The 21,067-nt window shown below is 38.8% G+C and overlaps 1 protein-coding gene across 11 annotated transcripts in view; it reads right to left on the reverse strand.

Annotated features, from left to right (window-relative positions):
* The window catches only part of fbrsl1 (fibrosin-like 1), a 1,010,193-nt gene that overhangs the window by 505,916 nt on the left and 483,210 nt on the right, over nucleotides 1-21,067 (reverse strand). For 10 of the 11 annotated variants that reach the window (XM_043715446.1, XM_043715449.1, XM_043715445.1 and 7 more), the window contains exon 3: nucleotides 10,331-10,432. In XM_043715446.1, coding sequence (XP_043571381.1) covers nucleotides 10,331-10,432 — 102 coding nt within the window. Of the gene's footprint in view, nucleotides 1-10,330; nucleotides 10,433-13,697; nucleotides 13,743-21,067 lie in introns of those variants that run through there. The other variant, XM_043715454.1, reaches the window with a different exon arrangement.

Here is a 21,067-nt window from a genome sequence, read left to right on the forward strand (position 1 = left end):
GTTCAACATTCATGAAGAATACAGATAATGTGAATAGCAGGTGTCTTTTCCCTATAATGGGGGATTTAGTTTTAAGGCAAGAGGAGGAAGATTTAAAAAGGACACGAGAGGCAACATGTTACAGAGTGGTTTGTGTGGAAAGTACTTCTACAGCAGATGGTGGATGCTGATGCAGTTACAACGTTTACAAGAATTTTAGATAAGACATGAATAGGAAAGATTTGGAGGGATATAGGCCAAGTGCAGGCAGGTGGGATTGTTTAGTTTGGGCTTATGGTCAGCATGGTTGGACCAAAGGGTCTGTTTCCATACTATATGACTCTACAACTCTATTCATAAAATTCATAAATGGTAAACATACAAAGTTTCACTTTTCTTATTCAATGACACTATTATTTATGTAATTATTGTAATAATTAATGTAGGTTTTTAAAATTCAGATTTTCAAGATGACAATTCTTGCCTTCCTACAGGTGTCTACCGAAAAATTCTGTTGATGAGACTCATCAGAACAGCAAGTGACAATTTTTAACTTTTACACTAAAAACCCTATCTTGTGTGGTATGATTGGCATAGGATATCTGAACCTTGAGATGCATATCTAAAATGTCACCAAGATATTTGCTGCCCACTACTTACATGGTCTGATTGAGGATCAGATTGACACGTGTCTTTAAAAGCATGAAATGTTTACTACACACAGTTCTCACTCTTTACATGCACAAACAATTTTTAGCTGGCTGTCAAAACCATCAAGCCAGCTCCTGCTTTTATCTGCCAGATCTCGTTTGTAGCAGAGTTTTTTAATAAATAATTTTAGTGCCAAATACATTTTTTGGAGGTCCTTTACAGCTATTTGCTTCACAAGCGACAATGACAATAATTAATAACCAATACATTACGCTCACTCTGAATCCCATCAAGAATATTCCACATTTGAAAGGAAAAGTAGTGTTTTTAATTTGAAAGCTAAATGAACTGTCCAATTGGATTTTGTGAGGTTGATACATTTTCATGACTGCTCTGGTTAAGAAGCATATTTCACAGCCAAGTAAGCGAATACTCAAAGCTGCAGTCTGGGATTTGCATAAATTCACCTTGCTTTAACAAAGCTCTCATTTAACCTGCTATGTTTGACTACTCAAACATTAATCTGCCTGGCACAGCTGATGGTAAAATGGCAAACTGTTATTAAATAAATCTGTAATTAGAAGTGAAATAACTGTCAGCCATTCTGTTTGACTGCTTAAACTATAAATTAACGATAACAAGTATGAATAAATGTGAATCTAATACTGTTCTGTGTGGTCAAGCTGCACAATAAAGAACATTTAACAGCCTACAGTATGCATCATGTGAACAATGAGTGACTGTGATCAAAGGGTGCTTCCTTGATGAACATTAAGTTACATTTATTCGCACATCCTAATTCCTGTCAACTTTACATTCTTGCAATGTCACTGGTGGTCATCCTCTCTCTACAGCTCTAATTCCAGATTCTCAAGTTGTGATGATGTAAGTGAAATGTTGTCTATGGAGAGATGTCCTCAAAAAGCCCACTGAATTAATTTGTCATTGAGTATTTTCAAACAAGATACCATTTCATGAGAACATATTCAATCATCGTTGGCCATTTCACCACAGAAGTTTAGTGTACAGGTACAGCAAGCAATTAGAAAGGCGAATAGTATGTTAGCTTTTCCTACAGAGAGGAAATCTTATTATAATGTACAGGGCTTTGGAGAGATTACAACAGGAATACTATGTTTTGTTTTGTTTTGTTACTCTTATCAAAGGAAAAGCATGCTTGCCTTTGAGGAATTGTAACTAAGGTTCATTAAATTGATTTCAGAGACAAGAGGGTTACCCTATAAGATTAAATAGGATGTGCCAATATTATCTGTTTTTCAAGAATGAGTGGCGATCTAATTGAAACAAATAAAATTCTTAAGAAGCTTGGCAGACTAGTGAGAAACTGTTTACCCTAGCTGGGGATTCTAGAACTTTACAGTCATAATTTTGGAGTAAGGGATTGGCTAATTAGGATAGCTAAATGTCTTCACTCAGAGTATTGTGAATCTTTTAAACTCTCCTTTCCAGGAAAAAATGCACACTCAATTAATCAGTATATTCAGTATGAAAGAGAGTTTTGGCATTAAAGAAAGGAAAGGATTTTGGGAAAGGGCAGGATAGTGGAGTTGATACAGATCAACCATGATCTTATGAAATGGTGGAGTAGGTTCCAGAGTAATAGGGTCTACTCTTGTTCCTATTCGGATTCAGTTTTCGCTTAAATGCTCCACGAGAGATTCAGTTGTTCAGTCATCTTTAAATTTCCTTCCCTATTTCATTTAATGTGTGTTCTCCAGGGGGTCTATCTTTCCCTTGCATACATTTTCTTCATAGCAATAATCTCCTCCAATTTTTCAACTCTATCCAGGGTTATACTGATCACATACAGTAACTTCACATTGATTTCTAACTTCCAGCTTTCCTGTAACACAATGGTGGAACCATTACATCCTTATGATGGATCAAAGTAAATATCACTTCTTTAATTTCCAAGATACTATAACCTTATGTCTCTTGTAATTCCAACATCAAGTAGACAGGACAGTGAAGGCAGTATTTGGTATGCTTGCTTTTATTGGCCAGTGCATTGATAGCAGTTTACAGGGCATTGGTTAGGCCACTTTTGGAATACTTTGTTCAATTCTGGTCTCCGACTATAGGACATTGTGAAACTTGAAAGGGTTCAGCAATTTTGTTTTCCAAGGCTGTGGCCAGATTGAAGGGTTTGAGCTGTAGGAGAGGCTGAATAGGCTGGGGCTATTTCCCCTGATGTGTTGCAGACTGAGGGGTAACCTTATAGAAGTTTATAAAATCATGAAGGACATAAAAAGTGTAACTAGCCAAGGTCTTTTCCCCAAGGTAGCAGAGTCGAAAACCAGAGGGTATAGATTTAAGATGAGAGGGAAGAGATTTAAAAGGGACTTAACGAGCAATATTTTCATGCAGAGGGTGGTGCATATATGGAATGAGCTGCCAGAGAAACTTGTGCAGGCTGGTACAGTTACAATATTTAAAAAGCATGGGACTAAATTAATTTAAGATATTAATGTAGAACGGATGAGTTGGACTGAAGTGTCTGTTTCCATGCTGTACAGCTCTATCAGTCTAGTATAGTGTCTCATACCTTTAACAGTTACACGGACTTCCTCATTTTAGTAGGTAAAAACAAGGATTGCAGATGCTGGAAACCAGAGTCTAGATTAGAGTGGTGCTGGAAAAGCACAGCAGGTCAGGCAGCATCCGAGGAGCAGGAAAATAGACGTTTCGGGCAAAAGCCATTCATCAGGAATAGAGCTCATTTTAGTGATCACCATCCCCTCTGCCGACAACTCCTCTCCATTTTCAAGATCCAAGTTTTTCTTTAATGCCAATTTGTTTTTGCCTTTAACAACTTTCAATTTTCTAGAAAGATCCATCTTGCCCATATCTCAGAAATGCTTTATGGCCTCACACACTACTACGAGAGACATAGGAAGAAAGATCTTACCTGAAAACATGATACTACTCTCACATGTCGTAACCAAAATCTTTTAATTGCAGCTCTTATACTTCTCAATACTACTGATATTGCTACAGTACTCAAATCCTTCTCAAAGCAATCTTCCCTTAAGCTGCAAAGACGTCATTCTGTTGGCAGACAGTGGGTAAGAAAGTCTTGTTTTTTTTGTACAAATCTAATTTTGTTTGGTAGCATTTAATTTAAATCTACAGCTTAAAATCTAAAGTTCCCAAATTCATGCAGGGTTTTATCTAAGTGTCCATTGGATGACAGTTGGGCTTAGCTAAAGAAGCAGTTTAACCAATTTCTCTCTAACTGAGTTTGATCAGTCTTGCGTGCTCGGTGCACATAAACCTAATTAAACCTAGTTTGAAATACAACAGAATGCAGAAGTTATCTTGCTAAAATAAAGTACCAATTCACGGTAAGTTTATTAAAATAATAAAAAATAATTATAATATTGAATTAAATGATAAAGTCGTTAATTAGAACACATTAAAGATGGCAACATGTGGCATGTAATGACTCTGGCATTTGGGAGTTCCAGGATATTACTCTGATCCAGGGAAAGCAGATGTGAAATGTTATCAGCCTGAGCAACTTCAGTTTGGAGATATGAGTTGGAGGTTGAACTACAGCCACTGTGACGCATCAGGGAGGTGGAATGTTACATGAATATTTTGTACCAAGAGATAGTCACACCTCCCAAGGTAGGGTCTTCTGATTTGGTCAGTGATCAGGGACAGCAAAAAGTGAGAGTATAAGTGAGGCACACAATGGGATCCACTAGGCAGGAACACAGAAACCTCTGCCTTTGCAACTGTCCAACAGGTTTGAGGTACTTTCAGCTTGTTTGGATGAGAATGAGGGCTGCAGGATAGATGAGTTAACTGACCATGGCGGCATGCTGCAGGAAGCCATTTAAGCCCTCAAAAAGGAATGTAGTGGCAATATAGTGAGTATAATTGACACCATTCTCTGCAGCAAAGGCCAACAATCCACACAGATGTGCTGCCTTCTCAGTGCCAGGGTTTGGAAGATCTACTCAGCACTGGAGAGGAACTTACAGTGGCGGGTGAGATACCAGTCTTTGTGTTACATAAGGCACTGATGACATGGGCAGGACAAAGGAGGTTCTGCACAGTTAGTGAGCGGTGCTGGGCATTAAATTAAGCAGGACCTCAAAAGGTCATAATCCGTAGATTGCTACCTGAGCCAAATGAAAACAGTAAATCATATTGAAGACATGAATGCAAAGCTCAGAGACTAGTGTGGGAGAAGAGCCTTTAGGTTTGTGGGGCACTGACACCAATACCAGAGAATGTGAGATCTGTACCAATCCCACCATGAACTATGTTGGGGCCAGTGTTATGAAATGTGTAACTGGGGATATAGAGAAAATTCTATACTAAATAGAGGGCAAAGGGTCAAAACTGGGAAGAAGTCTCAAGTAAAAGAGTAGAGACATGGCAAAGACATGACATCAACATGGAAAATGACAAACACAGTGTGACAGAAAGGGATAGAGAGTACAAATCAAAGAGTAAACCTAATAGAAGTTACAAAAGGGAGAAAAAGGATACAACTAAACATCCAAATGCACATAGCATTCAAAACAAATGAACTGACAGCACAAATAGAAATAATTAAGTATTATTTGGTAGCCATCACAGAGATATGACAGCAGGATGACATAGATTGTGACCTGAAAATTGAGGAATACAGCACATTTTGGTAGAACAGGAAGTTAAAGGATGGAAGGATGGCTCTATTTTTAATGATGGCATTAGCACAATCAAGAAGATTGACCTAAGTTCAGAAAACCAGGATATGGAAACAGCTTGTGCTGAGTTGAGAAATGAAGAAGGCAGGAAGTCACTTATGAGTGGTCTACAAGGCCCTAATAGTAATCACATAGTACAGTGAAGCACATGGGAAGAAATAATGGAAGCTTGTTAGAAAGGCACGGTGATAACCATGGGAGATTTTAAAATACATACAGACTGGCAAGGACAAAGTAGCATAGATGAGGATTTCATAGTATTTGCAGGTATAATGTCTTGGAATCCTTAAGTGTGGAGCCATTCAAAGACCAGGCTACACTAGTTGTGGTGTTGTGCAGCAAAGTGGTATTCATTAATAATCTTATAGTGAAGGTACACCTAGGTAACAGTGACCATAACATGACTGAAATTTACATGCATTTTGAGAGAGAAAGAAGTGGGTCATTGATCACGTGAAATCAGAGCTGGCTGAAGTGATGGGCAAATTAGGTTAACAGATTGGTATAGAGATCAGGATGGAGAACTATAAAATATTAGAAGAAATTAACAAAGAGAGAAAGGAGATACTAGGGTATTCAGCAGAGTTAAAAGTGGATACATCAGCAGGCCCAAATGAGAAGATCTTCGGGTTTTGAAAGAGGCAAGGGAGATAACATCAGAAGCCCTAAAAGTAATTTTCAAATGCTCTCTGGCCTTATACGTGGTGGCAGACACTGAGGACTGCTATCACTATCTCATTATTAAAGAAGTGGCAGACCAAGGATTTACAGGCCAGTCAGTCTAACCCTGGTGGTGGAAATTCTAAAGAATTCTCAGAGACAGACTATATCTGCACTAGGAGAGACACTGACTAACCATGCATAATCAGTATGATTTGTTAAAAGGAACAAAAACACAAAGGGCTGGAAAAGCTCAGATCTGGCAGCATCTGTGAAGAGAAATTAGAGTTAACGTTTCAGGTCCGGTTATTCTTCCTCAGTTCTGGAGATCTAATAATGAAAAATGAGAATACAGCAGATGAACAGAACAGGTATTTTACATCCCCACCACAAAAGACTGATATAAGTTAACATCACAGAAGCAACTATAAATCAGGGAATGGAACATAAAGAGTAAGTTAGGAGAAATAATCTCTTGAGAAGTGGTACTTAGTAAATGCAGACTGAATTTCCTGGGATCTGATGGATTTCAGCCTCGACTCTTCAAAGAAATGTTCACTGAAATAGTTCATAGTTTTAATTTTAGAAAACTCTCTTGATTCAGAGAAGGTTCCATTAGACTGAAGATAGCAAATGTGACTCCTTCTATTTCAAAAGGGATGGAGACAGAAACTACAGGATAACTAGTTTAACATCTTTCAGATAGAAATGGTAGAAGACATTATTAAAGTTATAGCAGGGCATTTACCCATTTATCTTAAGAAAATGAAGCATGCAACATAGTAATAGGTTCTCTGACCACCAAGCCTGCGCTGACACATGATGCCTTGTTAATTTAAAAAAACCTTTTGCCTCAATATGGTCCACAGTGGTGGCACAGTGGTTAGCACTGCTGCCTCACAGCGCCAGAGACCCGGGTTCAATTCCCACCTCAAGTGACTGTATGTGTGGAGTTTGCACATTCTCCCCGTGTCTGCGTGGGTTTCCTCCGGGTGCTCCAGTTTCCTCCCACAGTCCAAAAATGTGCAGGTTAGGTGAATTGGCCATGCTAAATTGCCCATAGTGTTAGGTGAAGGGGTAAATGTAGGGGAATGGGTCTGGTGGTTTGCGCTTTGGCAGGTCGGTATGGACTTGTTGGGCTGAAGGGCCTGTTTCCACACTGTAACTAATCCAATCTACTCCCTGCCTATTCATATATCTGTCAAGTTGCCTCTTAAACATTGTTAATGTATTTATTTCTACCATCTCTACTGGCAGTGCACTCCAGGCACTTACCACCCTCATCGTCTGTGTGAGCCTGAGGCCTCCCTCATAGTCATACTCTCATTGCATTCTAACAGGCAATTGCAGACTCAACTCAATATGTGCCATGACGACAAAACTGTGAAATTTCATACCTCTCCCAAATATTATTTCCCTTAATACTCAGGGAGATTGTAATACTGAAGCTTAGCCACACTTCACAAGAGCAGCTTTCTGCCTCCTTTTTGTTAATTTCAAACACAGAGGTGAGCTTCACTCTGGCCTCTTATCTTAGGGTCCCAAACAAGGAGTCATACAGCTTCAAAGAGCCCAGGATTGAGTCTCAATGAAGGGCAGAGAGTCATTCAGCATCGAAACAGATCCTTCAGTCTAACTTATCCATGTTGATTAGGTTTCCCAAACTAAACTAGTCCCATTTGCCTGGTCCATATTCCTCTAAACCTTTCCTATTCATGTACCTGTCCGAATGTCTTTCAAATATCGTAACAGTATCGGTGTCTACCAGTTCCTTTGATAATTCATTCCACATATGAACCACTGTGTGAAAACGTTGCCCCTCAGGTTCCTTTTAAAACTTTCTCCATTGACGTTAAAATTATGCCCTCTAGTTTCAAATCCCCAGCTAATCTTCACAATAATACAAGTGAGTTTTTCTTATATTAGTTCATGGGATGTGAGTGTTGTGGATCAGGCCAGCACTTGTTGCACATTCCTAATTTGCCGTGAGGTGGTGGCGAGTTGCTTTCTTGAATTGCTGCAATCCTTGAAGTGTAGGTAAACCCACAGCACTGTCAGTAAAGGAAGCGAAGGAACAGCGACACAGTTCTAAGTCAGGGTGTTAAGAGGCTTGGATTCAGATGCTGGTGTTCCAACATAACTGGTCCCTTTGTCCTTCTGGGGGACAAAGGTCACAGATTTTGAAGCTGCTTTTAAAGGAACCCGGGTGAGTTGCTGCAGTGGATTTTGTATGCAGCAGCCTCATTGATACTGTGTGTTTGTAGTGGAGGGTTTGAATGTTGCAGAAGATGGCTAGAGTGATAACCAAACAGGCTGGTGTCAGGCTTCTTCAATGGTATTGGAGTTGCACTCAACCAGGGAGGTAATCTAACACACTCCTTATATATGTCTTGTAGTTAGTGCAGAGGATCCAGAGAAACAGGTGTTGACTTATTTGCCACTGACCTGTTGCTGTAGCCACAACAACCAGTTTCTGGTTATTGGTAGCCCCTGGATGTTGATGAGAGATTCAGAGATAGTACTGGCATTCAATATCTAGGTGAGATGGAAAAGATTCTTTCTTGTTGTATGTGACCATTTCCTGGCACTTGCTTGGCCTGAATGTTGCTTGATTAGCCTGAGTACAGATGTTGTCCATACTTTATTGATTATAAACTTCTATAAAACACACTGGGTGAAAGTAGTGCATGTACACAATTTTTGTTTTGAAGAATCAGAGGTAATGAAATTTGGTTTCAATAGTTCAGCTATGCAAGGTTCAAAGCTATTAGAAGTTTAAAATAAAAGACAGTAGTGGATATGCACAGTTATAGCTTGTGATATATTATGAATAATAAACCCTCCAACCCACAGATGCAAGGACATGCCAAAGGACTGGTTGTATATGATGGACACCTAGAGTGCATCAAAACTAAATTCCAACAAGACTAGAATATCCTTTGGTTCACAAAGTGTATCAAGATGTATTTTCATGTTATTTATTATTTAATAACAATAGACCATTTCTATATTACCAAGAAGTTGACCACAAGCATGCTGGCTGAAGGATGATTCCAGGCTACATTCGTACATTAAACCAAGTGTTCCTAATTATAAACTCCCAGGAATGTTACACCTAGACTTTCTTAGTCTGACCAACTCTTACCTCTTTAGTGGGGATGCTGTTGAAAGAACTGTTCATATCTTGTTCTGTTGTGGACTGAGTAGCGAATTTAAGATATTGACTGCTCCTGAAGGTATTTTCCCCGCCATCAGGTAAGTGGAAATATCCTGAGAATCCTCCAAATGTATAAGTGCATTTTAGGAGATGCGGTATTTGCTTTTTTATTTAAAAATAACAATGTGTGGAAGACATAACCTAATAAATATGAATAAAAGCAACAATGCTTTGTTTGAATGTAGGCACTCAAATGGAGATGTTCAGTTTGTGGAGCATTTGTGTTAAGGTATTCTGTTCCATAGACCAATCAAAATCCATTCAGGAATATATTGGTCGTCCCTGGGTCAGGTGGGCATTTTGATCAGGACAAGTATTGTGGTCATTTATGATTGAAAAAGTCAGCTTGTCATGTTATATTTAGTGATATGTTTCAATGGAATATTGCTGGAAGTAATGTAGAATGAAAGTTTACGTGTACAACATCTCTTTATTCACAATAAATTGGTGAACACAGCTGAAGGCACAACACTGTTGCTATAAGTAATCATTTCTAGTCTTCCTGTCGCCCTTTTCCATTATTTATATGCTATTCAACAAGTGATATGTCTATACTCTGGGATTAATTAAGGACTGCCCTTCAAATATATCTAAGACAGCTCCCTTCCTTGAAACAGAACATAGAATTCTTGAAAAACATGAGAAACAAGAAATATTTACAGGCAATAGCCATCACGGAATAGTACCAACACTGTACCTGCAATATAACCATGAATGCCACATAACATTTAAAAGCAGCATGGGTATGAAATAAAAATGCGATATACCAGTGCTGTCAAAAAGTGGAGGAGAAATTTGCCATCAGACTTAACCATCACAAGCAATGCAAACCTGGCTTTGCGCATTCATTATTCAGTAAATCTGGTATTTTCAATCAACATTTTGCATATCAATCTTTAGAAATCTCGCCTTCTCTTGAAAGGAAAATCTTGTTAAGTACTGCAACAGCTCCCATGTCATTCTTAAAAGCAGACCAAATCACCAAATGACATTTCATGTCTATTCTTAACTTCAAAATCCCTCCACAAAACAAGTGCAAAAGTTTGCCACTGCCACAGAGCACTCACTATAGATCGTTTCTTTTGAAGTACATACTTACATCACTAAGCTTGTCTCGGGAGCTGCTCCTCTGTGGACTGTTGGCTTCTCTGACATTCTCATTCTCGCTGTTCCTGCCATTTTGTTTGGAAGAGATTTTCATCTACATGACAAGAGAGAAAAAGAGTTCCTTGAGTTATGGCAAAACTATACTGCAGGATGACGAGTGAACAACTACAGCTATGGGAACAGCGTGTTAAATTTACCGATGGAAGGTTACACTCCAAAAGCAGCATGGTAGATTTATACTGTTGATTCTTTTCTGGAAGCACAACCCAAATATAATCAATAAAAAGAATGGGGAAACAAAACACAATTATGAATTTATATAACACCTTCAAGGATATGCAAAAAATAGTTCATAACAATATATTAATTTAGGAATCAAATGGGATTAGACTGACAGTACTCTGACTCTGATTCAGATTCCACCAAAGGAATCAAATGTTCAAACTTTTCCTTTAATTGGTACTTCGAATAAATTATTATTTTAAGAAGCAAGAACACTCTGTGAACATCTTTCCACCTACAGGGGTCATGTACGCAACGATCTTCTTGTTTGGAGGCAGGTGGGAAGATAAAAGCAGTAATTGTTAAACAGGCTGCATGGCAGCATCAACTAAAGATAAGGCAATTTGATGAGATCAAGGTGTTGGAGGGAAGAATGGGAAATCATATTAAATCACGTTAAATTGCACTTTTAATAATACAAACGCATCTGCCAATTTGCACAGAGCAAGAATCAAATATCAACAGCTGGAAAAAGGATCAAATAATCTGGTTTTGGTGGCATTGAGAAAAGAATGTGGGTGTGGATATTCACTGGAACAAAAAGCAAAAACCAACTGAAGCTTGGCATCTTTGGGGTTCAACACATTTCAGAAATATTAGGCAGTGGAAACATGTTCTTGCCATAATGGTGTTGACAAATAAAGGGTTAAACATAACAGGTGCATGATTTTCTAATGAAATTCATGGCTGAGAAATCCTTGTGTGCACAGAATGGCAGATGACAATCTCTATGATGAAACAAACCATAAGATCTAGGAGCAGAATTTGGCCATTTGACTACTGAGTCAACACCACCCCTCGATCATGATGGATATGTTTTTCAACCCCATTTTCCTGTGTGACCTTTGAGGCCTTCATAATCTATATCTATCTTAAAGACACGCAACGACTTTGGCCACGATAGCCTTCTGCAGAAATGGATTCCAGAGACTCACCACCCTCTAGCTGAAAAGAATTCCTCCTCATCTCAGTTCTCAAGAATTGTCTCTTCACTGTGAGGCGGTGGTCTTTGGGTCCAAGTACTTCCTCGTTGGAAAGATCTTCTCCATATCCATGCTATCCAGACATCTCAGTATCCTTTTTCAATCAATCAATCAGAACCCCCCCCCCCCCCCCCCCAACCCCCTTCATCCTTCTAAACTCAGTCAAGTACAGACTCTGGGTTCCTCATATGACAAGCCCTTCACATCAAAGATATTCCTGTGAATCTCCTCTGGATCCTCTCCGAAACTAGCACAACTTTCCTTAGAAAAAGGGCCCAAAACAGCTCTCTATATTCCAAATGTGACATTGTGACCAGAGCTGAGCAGCCTGAGCAGTACATCCCCACTCTTGTATTCTAGCCATTTCAAAATGAATGCTAACATTGCATTTGCCTTCCTAACTGCCAACAGAACCCGCATTTTAACCCTAAAAGGATCCTGAACAAGGACTCCCAAGTCTCTTTGTGCTTCAGATTTCTGAAGCCTTTCTCCATTTAAAATAAAATCTAAACCCCCTTCTTCCTCCCAAAGTGCATAACCTCACTTTCTAATTGTATTCCATCTGCCACTTCTTTGCCCATTCTCAGAGCCTGTCCAAGTCCTTCTGCAGCCTCCCTGCTTCCTCAACACAACCTCTCCCCTTCCTCAACACAACCTCTCGCTCCACCTATCTTTGTGTCATCTGAAAACTTAGTTCCAATGTCCTCAGTTCCTTCGTCCACATTGTTAATGTAAAATGCTTAATATGAATAGTTGTGGTCCCAACACTGACCCCTGCGGAACTCCACTAGTCACCAGCTCCCATGCTGAAAAAGATTCCTTTATCTTTACTTTCTGTTGCTGCCAGTCAGCCAATCCTCTATCCATGACAGTACCTTGCCCTCAGCACAATCTTACATAGCAGCGTCCCAAGCAGCACCTTGTCAAAGGCCTTCTGGAAATCCAAATAAATCGCATTCACTGACTCTCTTTTGTCTAAATTCGTTACCTCTTCAAAGAGTTCTGACAGATTGTCAGGCATGACCGCCCCTTGATAAAGCCATGCTGACTCAGTCCTACTTTACCATGCACTTCTGAGTACTCTGCAATCTCATCCTTCAGGATGGACTCTAACACCTCACCAATGACAGAGGTCAGGCTAACCAGCCAATAATTTCCTGTCTTCTGTCTCCTTCCCTTCTTAAACAGGGGTGTTATATTAGCCATTTTAGAGTCCCCTGGGATCTTCCCTGATTCTAGTAACTCCTGAAAGATTACCAATACCTCCATGATCTCCTCAGCTATCTCCTTCGGAACACTGCAGTGCAGTCCATCCACTCAGAATGATTTATCATCTTTGGATTTTTCAGCTTCCCCAGGACCTTCTCATTACTATTGCCAGTAGACACTGCCCCCTAACTGTCTGCAAGTTCTGATATGCAGAATGGATTAAATTTACAGAACAACTTGACACCCGACATATATTAATTCTCAAAGAATCAAATAGAGTTAGGATTGGGACAAGACTGCATTTGATCATAGCTGATATTCTTTTCAACCCCACTCTCCTGCCTTCTCCCGATAACCTTTGATCCCCTTCAATATCCAAAAGAAACACCCGTGGTCCAAACTTGTGCTAATGAACTGTGTTTCCCTTTAGAGTCATAGAGAGTCATAGAGACTGACATCACAGAGACAGGTCTTTTGGCCCAAACTGGTACATGCTGACCGAAATGTCCATCCACGCTAACCCCATTTCTTTCCTTCATGTCTAGTCTGTCTTTGAGTGCTTGTATGTGTGAATGGAAGTTTTAAACATTTTAAGATAGATAATTTTAGGTTAGCAATTCAACTTGTCTACTTTTTACTCTTGGTTTAAAAAGTCTGATTACAATAATATTACTTTCTGGTTAACGAGAAAAATGTGATGTGCATAGTCTTTTAACTTGAATTGGGACTGATGGGTAGAATTGGGGAAATTCAATAGTTTAATTAAATTTTCACATTTGTGATAACTCTGGGAATAGTGGCATTTGATTTATAGTACATTACCCCAGTGAATTATGACAAAATAAATACCATTTTACCAAGTATCAAAAATCAAGAAAAACTTACACCCAGTTTTGCTGCAGCCGAAGCATCCATGTTAAGTGCACACTCTGATAAGTCACAACAAATTTTAAAAATTGGATTACAACGAGATAAGGGCGATATATTTGTAGTTCAAAGATTGTGCATGTAATAATCTGATGTTACTGCCTTTAAATGTTCCCAACCCCCATCTCTCCATTTATTCTATAAATAGTGCAGCAGCCACCTGGCCACAATTATACCAAAAAGGTTTCCTCTATAAACAAACAGCATATGCACCATTCAAACCCCCAGGAGCTGCATACTTAACATTCATTAAATCAACATGCTTTCAATGACTCGGGGAATGTCAGCAATTAACTCCACTGCAATGAACAAGCAGGAGGCGAGACTGAGGAAGAAGGGGGAAAAATAATCTGTCCAAGTAACACTAACTGTGAGAGGCTGATCAAGAATGCAAATTAGAATGAATGCAGTTGCAATTAACCTATTAGACTAAGTACCAATTATTAAACACGCTTGTTCTTTTGGCTCACACTGCTCTGAATTAAGAGGGTCATCAGCTGATTTGACAGATCATGTTCCTTCACACCTGCTGGCTGCCAGCAGGAGTCCACACACCCTCTGGCAAGGCGAGCCAACCTGTCTTAATCATTTGTAATTTATCCTAACAAGCTCTCGTCATAATTCTGGTTACAGGAGTTGCTAATCATCTAAATAAAATTAAATGGTCTAACCTACAATTTGGTTGTCTGCCCCAACACAGAGATACAGAATTATTCCCCACCTGGGCTTTGATTCTCTGAAAACCTTGGTACAGGCTAGAAACAAGTGTGAGCCATATCTCCTAGTAATGTTAACTTGCCTCTCCAGCTGCAACCCATGTATAGAAGCACTAGTCACATTATCTTGATTGCAAATAAAATGATATTCATTAGTAAATATCTCAACACAGTCATTGCTGTACAGACAGCAGCAGATTTTCTATTCACAGAATAAGACGGAGCTAGGAGGCAAGATATATTTATAACACATTCAAATGGGTGCATTCATCTGGTTCTGTTCTTATCTAATTGCAGCCACAGAATCAATCTGCAGTGGTTTCTCTTCCAACTGCTGCAGAGCTAGCTCAGATGTTCCACAGGATCTATCATTAGTGCTCCTATTTCTCATATAATACTACTCTTAAGCAACATAATTCGAAACACAACAGAATTTACACATGTACACTGATGACACTCGGCTGTGGATCACCATCACCTCATAATAAATTAAATCTTGTCCAACATCCAGTATCGTATGAGTAAAAGATTCCTCCAGTTAAATGTGTGACGAAGGCTTTTTGCCCTACCTCAACTCATCTGCTACAGAAAAACACATCCATGCCTTTGCTGCTCTATACTTCGCTATTTCAATGCCCTCCTAGCTGATGTCCCACATTCTATATTCCATAAATCTGAAATCATCCAAAGCTTTGTTGCCGTTACCCTAACTCACACTAAATCCCTTGGTTACCTATATTGACTTCAAGTAAAGAATTTTCAAATCCTTATCTTGTTTTCAAATCCTCCCATACTCCCCCCTCCCTTTCTGAGTAATCTCCTTCAGTCACACATCCCAAGACAACCATGTTCCTATAATTCTGGCCTCTCGAGCATCCTCAATTTTAAAAGCCTCACCATTGGCTGCCTTGCCAGCCAAGGCCCTGAACTCTGAAATTCCCTCCCTAAAATTTCTGTATCTTGCTTTCCACATTCCACATTCTGATTAAGGACTCAAGTCCCCTTCCATTCTACCCCCTACAATCTCTGACTCAGTTGTTCATCAAGAATCCATCTAAACTAACCCTAAAAATATTCAATGGCCCTACCTCCACTGCTTTGGCAAACAGAATTCGACAGACTCAACTTTTCGTTGAGGAAAAAAATCTCCTTGTCTTCATCTTAAATGGGATATTGATTATTTTCTAAACCATGTCCCCTAGTTCGAATCTCTTCCACAAGAGAAAACATCCTATCGACATCCACCTTGTCAAGTCCCCCCAGGATCCTAAATATATCAAAAACATTATCTTTCATTCTCCTAAATGCCAATGGATACAATCCCAATCTATCCAACCTTTACAGTTACTGAGTCAAAATCCACAATTCCCTTCCTAACAGCATTTTGGATGTCCCTACACCCCAATGACTGGAATGATTTAAGAAGATACTTCACCACTTTCTAGAGGTTACTTGGAGATGGGCAATAAATGCTAGACTAGCCACATTCCAGGGACAAAATAAAAAAAATTATCCTTCATCTCAGGAATCACGTGGCTTGGAGTAAAATAGATTAAAGATGCTATATAAATACAAGTAGTCAGTGGTTTACAATTGCCTGCCTTTGTGGAAACCTCTCAGACATATTTAATAGATCAGCTCTGAGGAGTGTATTAAATGTGGAAATAATACTTGAGTATTGGACACTCCAATAATGCTTATAAGCAACCAAGTTAATTGCATTCAAGGAATGAGATATTAGATGTCATTGTTTAATTTTTTTCATACTGCCACAAGAGCAATGAAATTCGTATATAGTCAGCGAGATCAGTTAGGTCACTATAAATGGAGAAAAACGAAGAAAATGAACAATTTCAAGTTCTATATCCCTTTCAATAGATCTCCTCCCCTTCATCAGTTCTGGACCATCCTGTTCTGAACACCATACCCAGCTGAAAATGTGGCAGGTGGTTTATATAAATGGCCATTCCCAGTCTTGGGTCAGTAATTTAGAGTATTATTGTTATCTACAATTAGAACTTTTGAAATGTCAGCAATTGAGGATTCCATGATGCCTTGCTCTTTGAAATGGCATCATGTACAAAAAGGATAAAGAAATCTAGCAGGAGCACAGGAAACAGAATGAAAATGAAATTTTTTTGAGAACAGTGACTTGGGATGAAAATTCAAGAGATGCAAATTCTGAAGATTGCTTTGAAGTAATGAAACTAGCCAGTTATCTAATGTTGATCACTTTTTTGTCTTATACTGGAGACATACAAAGTCAGAGAGAGAAGACGGCAGTTATCTATCATGTTCGCTTGTAATCATCTCTTCACTGCTTCACATCTCTCACCGTCAAGGGTCCTGATATAAGTGGCTTCATTTGAAAAGCTCACAGTTTAATCTCTAAATCGTGCTGATCCTACTACTGCATACTCCTGCCTCAGCTCATAATGGACCTGCACACTTACTTCATTTATTTTTCCTCCAGTGTCATAAAAACACATTTCTATGTCTTGCTTTCAAAGCATACACACATTCCCCCTCATTATTAATAAATACACTTTCATTTATCAAATGCTCCATTTGAGTGCCGCATGGGCCTGGGGCAAAAAGAGACAAATTCTCCCTCTAAGTTGTTATGAAAGGTGTCGCACTGAGCGACCCTAACCCCCATTAACCCAGCTTCTAGTCTGCTTCTACTGGGAACAATGAGGCTCATCAGCAGCTAAAGTTGTAGTGATCTTGTGCCATCTCAATATATTTGTTCATTATCTTGTGCACACACAGAAGCATTTTAAAATGTACTTGGGGCAAGGGCCAAATTGAATCATCTGCCTTAATTTCCACACAGTGCAAAGCTGCAGCTGCTGTGTGCGGTTTTTTTTTTCTTTTCTTGATAATAACATTTCCTCAGTTCTCAATTTCAACAGGGCCATCATGAACTACAAGGTTATGGCTGCCTTCTGCAATATTCCCCAAACTCTGCAGTACTTAACATAAGTCACTTGTTCTTTTTGTTATCTGAAGAATAAAAAAAATAAAGTTACCTCAAAGAATATACAAAATAGAAATATATTCTTGGTCAGTTTAGGAATAAGCATTTATAATTGAAATCATCAATTTAATCAAGAAAATTCAAATCAAAATCATGTTAAAGACTTCCCTGTTCTCCCAGTATGGAATTAACTGAAGAACAGCCCATTTATTAAATATAGTTTCAATTTATTCACTGCCCTACATTCTTTTCTCATCTTGAACATTCCTGTTGTGCAGTCTAAGGAGCAAAATCACAATAATAATATTTTGATGTTGCAATTTAAGAGATGCTTGGGTCCCTAGTTTAAGGCATACACTTCATGCAGACAATGGCAATAAAAAAAGGAAACATTTTGGATTTGTTGAGATTAGTCACATACAGACTTTCATTGTATACTCTATCACACTTGGATCCAAAATATGCAAAGGATAATGGTTCTATCTTTGAAAACAGAAAGCACAGTCATTGTCTGTTCGAGTCCATCTTCAACTGCTATCCAGAAAAGGTACACTCAACAACAGCCAACTGGTCTCAGGATGTGACTACTTAGAACACTTCTTTGCTGATAACACATACTGTGGCCTTCAAGAGACAAGCTGTGTGAAACACAGATCCACCTTAACAACTAACCCTTACAATTATCCTTCAATAAATGACTATGAACAGTACCACATGATTTCCAACTATAAAGAAACAGACTCTAAATTAATCAATCTGCATTGAATTCACATGGACCTGATTTCAGCAGCTTTGTGCAGAGGACAAAAATACTGCTGCTATTCCTTGTTGGAAAAAGGTGGCAGAGGCTTTAATACAAATAACCTGGACATTTGTAAAGAGACACTCTCAACTTTCTTACCTTTTGAAGAATTAATTGATCCCCACCATCAAAATGTTGCAGTATTTTAATAGTTACTCATGAACCACTTTCCTCTACTTATCTGAATTGTTTCCTCTGTAACATGGCGGATTAAAACAATGAGGTGCAACCTGTACTAACCCTCTGCTCAATGTTGCTACTGCGGCATTCTCAAGGAAAATGACCTTGTATTGAATTACTCTCCTCTAGGGAAACACTCAATGTCTGCTTAAATCTGAAATTCTGGTTACGAAGTAATAATGTGCACTTCTTTTTTGAAAAGCTTCTTTGTACATATAGACTACATTATTGCAAATATCCCCCCAAATATATTAGGAAATTTTGTTATACCTCCTTTTTCTTTTACAATGACCCTCCTAGGGAACCAATGACCCTCCTATGCCTCAGTCCAATAGCTGCGTGACTGCTGTCAGTGAGCCACTTGACCTCTAAAGCAAGGTTTATTCTGTCTTAATTTAGTATCCACACATTGAAACTTCGCTGCATGCATAAATAATGATCAGTGAGGGATTGAAGGAAAAGGTGATCACTCTGACTCTTGCTCAGATGTTATGCAATTAGAGATTAAGAGCAATACTCTTCCTGATCTAGATAGCTCAGTGCAAAACTAGACAGTTCATTGATACACTGATCTATTAAAAATTCCTAATCCTTTTGAATTGAAATCCAGGGTGAATTTCTTTGAAGAAGGGACAGTGAGTTACAGCAACATGAAGTGAAAAATTTGATTTGTTCTGATACTAACCAAATATTTACTTTTGTATTTCTTGGCTAAGTTATAAAACAACACACAATGGTCCAGGTAGCACTTACTGATAACTAAACACAAAACTTTTACTTAAGTAAAAATGTTGTGCTTTGAAGTGGAATTGGTTGCAATACAAACAAACTCACTTCCATCGTATATGTCCCTCTGAAAATAAATCAATCAAATTAGATCTGAAAATAACAGCACAAACTTGCTGACATGCCTAAAACCTATGAATATCAGAGCAAACCATAAATCAGCTGCAAGTCTCACCCTAATGCATTCCAACTGATTTTATATATGCTTAGTTTTATCTTATAATTAGATCAACTGGGAAAAATATCCTGTACATCTGTGTGCTTTCCATTCACAGTAAGCTGGCAGTTCAGAGGCTACCAATTCCCTGGATTATGTTAAAAACATTTCAACATTGCTCGCTTTTCTATCCTCTTGCTGTGTTTGATAACTTATTGAGCTCCAGCTTGTGGGGTGCTTGCACATTACTCTTTTACATAAGGAGCATCTTGGAATTATCAGTCCTTTCTCTTTGTCCCCAAGGCAATGTTGGACATGTGTGCATGCTTTGGTAATTTTTGTCTAAGATCAATTATAATACTTTTCTTTGTGCAAATTAGATGCTATTTACAATGCTTCCCATTTCAAATCATGTTCAGCCAAAAATTCAGTTGATAATTCAGTCCATATAAACATGTCTTCTTAATTTAAGAATGAATGAGTACCACACAAGTTGTTTTACATCAAATGACACTCAGCTTACTTTATTATTCATGTGTACCCCATTAATCTTTTTCAACTATATCCCTTTCACCCAAAAGGAATGCTTACCTCTATATGGCATCACCCAGTCAAAGGGGAGAAAAAGGCTAGAGCCAGTTTGTTAGCATAATACCAAAGTTTATACCACTCAGGTAACCACAATTCTGTTTCAATGACAGCAAATTATATTATTGAAAGATAATCCTCCTTACAGACCACCCCAGAACTGATAAATAACAGTGAATCTTGCAGATTTTAAACATCGTGCAGATATGGAATCAAACCCACAACCATCTAGCTTTGTTAATCCACCTGACATCTAGGCAATGCTGATCTAAACAGTGCCAATATAAAATAAACACCATGGGATTCAGTTGTGATTAACTCACAATCTTTTTTTTGTGACATCATCCTGTCACAGCTTCTTACAACTACTCCTGTAATGAAAATAAGTAGTGTACATGGATATCATTTACATGTTGTTAAACATACAGATTTTTGAGACAGATAGACACATATAGGACACATCATAATCAGATTACAGTGAACATAGCTTTGAAGTTGCCCAACATTAAACGGTGGGAGATTGTAGCACCAGAGGCTGCGACGTGATGCTGCAACTTCAATGCCTGTCACAGATAAAACGCTGATTCACTGCAATGCCATAATAAAAAGTACTGTGGAAGCTTGTGTTTACCTATAGAAGGTAAACATATAAGAGCAAACACTGGCATAATGGATTTCTCAGGAATTCATTCAGAATGCAGTTATGAGTGCTCACTTGGCCATAGTTTGGAAACATCATCTCCTGAAAACATGTCAGACCATGAAATTGGTTCAGCTGAGGTTACTGTTGTGCACCTTATTGTTACCACCTCTTGTTTGCTGCCCTGTTACCTGCTTCACTCATTGCATCCCTATTGCCCAGCTCACATTTTGCTCAGTGGGACAGGAAGGTAGGACAGTGAGGCAGGAAGGACTTAAAAGGTTTGGAGTAGTGTAATGAGAGGGTCAACAAGGAGGAAGTAAGCGGTGAGTTGCAGGTTAGGGCTGCAGGTGAGTCAATGAGTGGTTGACAGTGGGATAGTAATCAACAGGCATTAAAAACATTTTTCTTTGATGCAGCCAGCTACTTGCATTGTTGATGGCAGTGGCATCATAGACATTGCAACTACATGTATAGAG

Source organism: Chiloscyllium plagiosum, chromosome 25, assembly GCF_004010195.1.
Source record: "Chiloscyllium plagiosum isolate BGI_BamShark_2017 chromosome 25, ASM401019v2, whole genome shotgun sequence".
Classification (NCBI taxonomy): domain Eukaryota; kingdom Metazoa; phylum Chordata; class Chondrichthyes; order Orectolobiformes; family Hemiscylliidae; genus Chiloscyllium; species Chiloscyllium plagiosum.